Genomic DNA, 5,969 nt, shown 5'->3' with positions numbered 1-5,969 from the left:
CTGCTGCTGCTGCTGCTGCTGCTGCTGCTGCTGCTGCTGCTGCTGCGTCTCTGTATCACTCTCTCCCCCGCTGCTCCCCTCCCACGCACCCAACGGCCTGAACCGCCGCCGCCGCAGCCGCCCCGCAGCGTCGAGGCTCTGCACGCAGTGGCTGTCAGCAGCAACAGCATCAGACAAGGAGACAGCAGCACCCTTTTGTATTTCACTCATTGCAGCAGCAGCAGCAGCAACAGCTGTAGATGACGGCCGCCGTCGCGCGCTCTCTGTGCATGCAGAGCAGCAGCGCGGCAGCAGAAACTGCTGCTGCAGCTCCCCTGTGTTTATGTGGCCGTTGTATGGTGGGGGCCGACGAGAGACAGTGCAGACAGAGGAGAAAGAGGGGTCTTGTGTCTCCTTTGCTGCTGCTGCAGCAGCAGCAGCAGCAGCAGCAATATCATCGTTGTCTTCGTAGTCTGCTGCTCTACACCCAGACTGCAGCACCCACGCATCCTCTATAGGCCTTGTGTCTCCTGCTGCAGGAGCAACAGCAAGCAGCAGCTGAAGGTCTGTTCTTGCTTCCTGCTGCTGCACTGCTTCTGCTGCTGCTGCAGCCCGCCGATGAGTTAAACCCATTGCTGCTACCTGCTGCAGCAAACACTTCACCTTCTGCTGCCGTGCTGCTGCTCCTGCTGCTCCCTGCTGCTGCTGCAGCAGCAGACTAGGCAGCAGCTGCGCCACCTCACACACAACCCTCCACGACACCGCTCCTTCGGGGCACTGACGCCAGCTGTTTGCTGCTGCTGCTGCTGCAGCAAACGATGCAGCAGCAGCAGCATCAGGAGCAGCAGCACTATATATCATACACAACACACGCTGCGATGCCTCGTCAGCAGCAGGCAGACAAAGAAAACTCCATTGCTGCAGCAGCCGCAGCAGCAGCGACACACGCACCAGAGCCTTCGGCCTTTCTCTATGCTTTCTAGCATCTGCAGCAGCAGCAGCGGTAGCTGCTGCACCCTGTTTGTCTGCTGCTGCTGTTGCTGCTGCGGTTCCTGCTGTTGCTGCTGTTGCTGCTGCTGCTGCTGCTGGTGCTGCAGCAGCTGGTTCTTCCATAGGAAGATAAGGCTCTGTTGCTGCTGCACTAGGATGCAGTGCTGCTCGTGCTGCAGCAGGCAGCAGCCGCAGCAAAGCAAAAGAAACATCTGCTTTGACCCCCAGCAGCTGCGGTGTATCGCCGAGCTGCCTAGACACCGCAGCGTCTCCATCGCAGCAGGGGCGCAGCACGAGGGCGTTGTCTGCAGTGCGGTCCCTTCTGCTGCTCTCTCTCTCTGCCCCACTTGCTGCTGCTGCTCCTGCTGCTGCTGCTGCTGCTGCTGCTGCTGCTGTGGGGGCTGCACGCAGCAGCGGGAGAGCGCATGCAGCCATCGGAGACACATCCTGCAGCAGCAAAGAGACAAAGCGATAGGCCGCCCCTTCTGCTGCAGTTAGGGGGAGGAGACAGTTCCTTCCCTCGCTGTCTCCTTTCTGCAGCACAGGCCCAAGCTGCTGCTGCTGCTGCTGCTGCTGCTGTTGCTGCTGCTGCTGCTGCACTACATCTGCTGCTGCAGAGACAGCACCCAGCACGTGCATGAGGTCACCGAGGAGACTGAGACGCAGGGCCCGGGCCTCGCTGCTGGCTGCATGCTGCGGTGTATCTGCTGCTCGCAGCGAGGTGTCTCCTTTCTCCTTGCATATACAAACAAGAGCATCGAGCTGCTGCAGCAGAAATGTTGTTAGTGCTGCTGCAGCAGCAGCAGGCAGCAGCGCCAACAAACGGCAGCAAAACACATCCTCCTCGGCATCCTCCAGCACCTGCGCTCGCTGCCGCTCCTGCTGCCAGCCGCACCAACTGCTGCTGCTGCTGCTGCTGCTGCTGCTGCAACACGCTCCTGCTGCATTAACTCCCAATGCAGCACGCTGCACCCCCCGCTCCTGCTGCTGCTGCTGCTGCTGCTGCTGCNCTGCTGCTGCTGCTGCTGCTGCTGCTGCAGGTGTGGGGTGTATTGTCTAGCAACAGCAGGGAACAGCAGAGCCTGCCAGAGGCGGCAGCAACTCTCCTGGGGATCGAACGACTCCCACGCCTCCCCCCAGTACTGCAGCAGCACGGTGGGTGTAGCCCATGAGGAGAGGCCCCTGTGTTTGCTGCTGCTCTCTGCTGCCTTCTGCCGCTGCTGCTGCTGCTGCTGCTGCTGCTGCTGCTGCTGCAGGGGGTGAGGGGAGGGGGATAGAAGCGAGGGAGGAGACAAACCCGTCAACTCCTGCAGCAGCGCATGCGGCGGCTGTGCTGCTGCCCCCGCCTTCAAAGCAAAGACACGCAGCAGCGACTGAGCCCGAGAGACAGCAGCTCTGAGCTGCTGCAGTGTCTCCTCATCTGTCTCCCAGTGTAAGAAGTGAAATACTTTTGTTTCTCCAGCAGCACCTGCTGCTGCTGCTGCTGCTGCTGCTGCTGCTGGTGTTGATGCTGTTACTGCCAGCAACTCACGCACTGGCAAAGGCTGCGCTCTGAACCCTGCTGATGCTGCAGCAACAGCAGCAACAGCTTGCTGCAGCTGCTGCAGCACACCCACCAGGAATCCTCCTCCTGCTGCTCGTAGCTGCGATAGAGCCTCTGCTCCTGCATCCTCATACTGCTCCCGCTGCTGCCGCTCCTGCTGCTGCTGCTGCTGCTGCTGCTGCTGCTCTGCTGTTGCTGCTCGCCGCAGGTCCTGCAGCACGAGGGCCCGCTGCAGCTTGGCGCTCTGCGCCTGCAGCTCCCAGTTGCCGAAGAGACCAGCCCACTGCCACTGCAGCAGGTGCTGCAGGTCTGTCTGCTGCTGCTGCTGCTGCTGCTGTAGTTGCTGCTGCTGCTGCTGCTGCTGTAGTTGCTGCTGCTGCACACGTCGCTGCTGCTGCTGCTGCTGCTGCTGCTGCTGGCGTTTTTGCTTCAGTGCAGCAGCAAGGTTGCAGGGGTCTTTGATTGGCAGTCTCTGTAGGGGTACTCGAACGAATGCATCTGCATGCGCTGCTGCAGCTGCTGCTGCTGCTCCTCCTCCTGCTGCTGGTTCTGCTGCTGCTGCTGCTGCAGCAGCAGTTAACATATCTTTAAGCGAATGCCGCCTGCGCAGCCCCCTCGTTATTTGTTCTGTCTTGCGGTGTACGTACACCTCAAAGCCAGCAGCAAACGGCTCCAGTGTCAGTATACATAGATGCAGAGAACGCATGGGGTCTAGAGGGGGATAGTATTGTTCTGTGGTGCCTCCTGCTGCTGCTGGTGCTGCTGCTGCTGCTGCTGCTGCTGCTGCTGCACGCGGTGCTGCTCTGTGGATGACCGCGTGAGGCAGCAGCAGCCGGGCTGCTCGCAGCGGCTTATGCAGTGTACGTAGCTTCAGCACCCCCTTCTTCGGCAGCGGCAAAGCAACAATATCTACAGCAGCAGGAAAGGCCTCAGGTGCTGCTGCTGCTGCTGCTGCTGCTGCATGCGTATCCTTTGGATCCCCTTGCCATCGAGCACCCCCATACACTGAACTCATATGCTGCTGCAGAGAGCTGCTGCTGCACTGCAGCAACACAAACAGCAGCACACATAACACCAACATTTTGCTGCTGATGCTGCAACGTACTGCCACACACACTATACATAACAACTATACCAGCAGCAGCAACAGCAGCAGCAGCAACAGCAGCAGCAGCAACAGCAGCAGCAGCAACAGCAGCAGCAGCAACAGCATCCGGATCAGCAGCAGCAGCAGTACCAGCACCACCCACGACATCCTCCAACAGCGACAACAACAGCAACAACAGCAGCACCAACAGCAACAGCAGCAGCAGCAACAACAACAACAAAAACAAAAACAACAGCAGCAGCAGCAGCAGCAGCAGCACTTGCCTTGAGGTTTTTGTGTAGCTTGGACCCCTCCTTTGTCTTAGCAGCAAAAGATTCAAACCGCAGCAGCTGCGGCTCCTTATGCGAGGACGGCCGCTGCTGCCCCCGACACAGACGCCGCACCTGCAGCAGCAGCACACACACACACACACATACACACACACACACGGACTCTGCTGCAGCAGCAGCAGCAGCAACAGCAGCAGCAGCAGCAACAGCAACAGCAGCAGCAAAAGCAGGCAGACTGTGCAGCCTCAACAGCCACACAAGAAACGGCACCAGCACCAACAGCCAAAACGAGTACACCAGCAGCAGCAGCAGCAGCAGCAACAGCAGCAACAGCAGCAGCAACAGCAGCAGCAGCAACAGCAGCAGCAGCAGCAGCAGCAGCAGGAGTATATATCTGACATCATATCCCGTGAGAGCAACAACTTCTGCTTCTGCTGTCGGCAGCAAAACCTGCAGCCGCCACCAGCTGGGGTTTATAAGGTCCAGGGGAAAGACAGCGCGCAGCAGCACGTAACGAAGACACACGCTGCTGCCCCACGGCCGCAGCAATCCTAGAGGGCTTATACTTGCTGCTGCTGCTGCTGCTGCTGCTGCTGCTGCTGCTGCTGCTGTTGGTGCTGTTGGTGGTGGAGGTGGTGCTGCTGCTGCTGCTGCTGATGCACCTAGACCATCTGCCGCCGCTGCTGCTGGGCTTTTTAAGCTCTCCAGCTGCTGCTGCTCTGCGTCAGCAGCAGCAGCAGCAGCAGCAGCAGCAGCTGCAGCAGCAGCGGGTGTCGCGCTGCTGTCTGCTTGACGGACCCCCAAGCCAGTGAGTGAGGCCAACTGCCAGCAGGGAGCTGTCGGCAGCAGAGGTGCAGCAGCAGCAGCAACATCGAGGGTTTGTGCTGCAGCAGCAGCAAGCCCACAGCTGCTGCAGCGGCTGCTAGCAGCAACAACAGCTGCATGCACTAGCCGCAGCGAGAGACGGCCAAGAAGGGGACGACCGCAGCAAGCTGCTGCTACCAGCCGCTGCAGCAGCTCCTCGTGCTGCTGCTGCAGCAGCCACATGCTTATGTGTCGCCGCTGCGCGTGCTGCAGCAGCCACCGCAGCAGCTGCTGCACCAAAGCAACAGCAACTGTCTCAGCAACCAGACACAACGCAGGCCTTCTCTTCACAGCCTTCGCCCGTCGCCGCCGCCTCTGCTGCTGCTGCTGCTGCTGCTGCTGGCCGTCAGGGGCGATGACGCACAGCCACACCAAGTCAGAGAGGAAAGAAGCACCCAGGCCTACCCCTGGGGATTCCTGCTGCAGCAGTGTGGGGGTCATATGTAGATATCTATCTGCTGCTGCATGCACGCTAGCCAACGATACGTCTGCTGCTGCTGCTGCTGCTGCTGCTGCCGGTGTACCTGCTGCTGCTGCTGCTGCTGCTGCTGCTGCTGTGGATGGCGACACGCTCAGCAGACGCAGGAAATTCGCTGCCCCGTGACGGGCAACCAACGGCTGCTGCTGCTGCTGCTGCTGCTGCAGTTGCTGCTGCTGCCCTCGCACTGCAGCGTCCTCTGTAGCCGTTCCTGTTGCTGCTTCCGCTGCTGCTGCTGCTGCTGCTGCTGCTGCTGCTGGTCCCTGCTGGTGAGGGGCGTGCTCCAGGTGCGGCAGAGCCCACCCCAGGGCCCTCGCAATTTCGTCCAGCGCAGCCTGCATGGGGGGGAGAAGAACTTCGTTGCTGCTGCAGCAGCAGCACTTGCTGCTGCTGCTGCTGCTGTTGTTGCCGCTATCCTGCGGAGCATGCTGCTGCTGCTGCTGCTGCTGCTGCAGTGACCCTGGGGGCCCCACACCCCCCAGGCTGGTGGAAGCAGCAGAGCCGCATGCAGCAATGCAAGCCCTGAAGGCGAGCCAGAGCTTGTCGCAGCAGTTTGCTGCTGCTTCGAGCCACATCTGCTGCAGCTGCAGCGCTTCTGCTGCTTCCTTGGCCACCCGCAGCTGCGCCCTCAGCCCCAGGTGCAGCTCACTGAATGCACCTGAGCCACCAGCAGCAGCAACACGCACGCCAGGCGGACAGCTCCGTGAAGGGGCCTTTATACCATCGAGGAAGAACATG

At 60.6% G+C, this 5,969-nt stretch overlaps 1 protein-coding gene across 1 annotated transcript in view; it reads right to left on the bottom strand.

Moving 5' to 3' along the window:
• Window positions 1-55: 55 nt before the first annotated feature.
• Window positions 56-5,969, bottom strand: part of EMH_0028370 (uncharacterized protein) — a gene marked incomplete at both ends in the record, with an annotated part of 12,800 nt that continues 6,886 nt past the window's right edge. Inside the window, 6 exon segments of the mRNA XM_013494146.1 lie at window positions 56-138; window positions 192-1,624; window positions 1,831-1,978; window positions 1,982-3,554; window positions 3,776-4,003; window positions 4,289-5,889. Coding sequence (XP_013349600.1) covers window positions 56-138; window positions 192-1,624; window positions 1,831-1,978; window positions 1,982-3,554; window positions 3,776-4,003; window positions 4,289-5,889 — 5,066 coding nt within the window.

The sequence above is a fragment of the Eimeria mitis genome, genomic scaffold, assembly GCF_000499745.2.
Source record: "Eimeria mitis Houghton genomic scaffold, Emh_scaff1053, whole genome shotgun sequence".
In the NCBI taxonomy this organism is placed as follows: Eukaryota; Apicomplexa; class Conoidasida; order Eucoccidiorida; family Eimeriidae; genus Eimeria; species Eimeria mitis.
The sequence above is the reverse complement of the archived record's forward strand: the minus strand, read 5'-3'. Positions and strand labels throughout refer to the sequence as shown.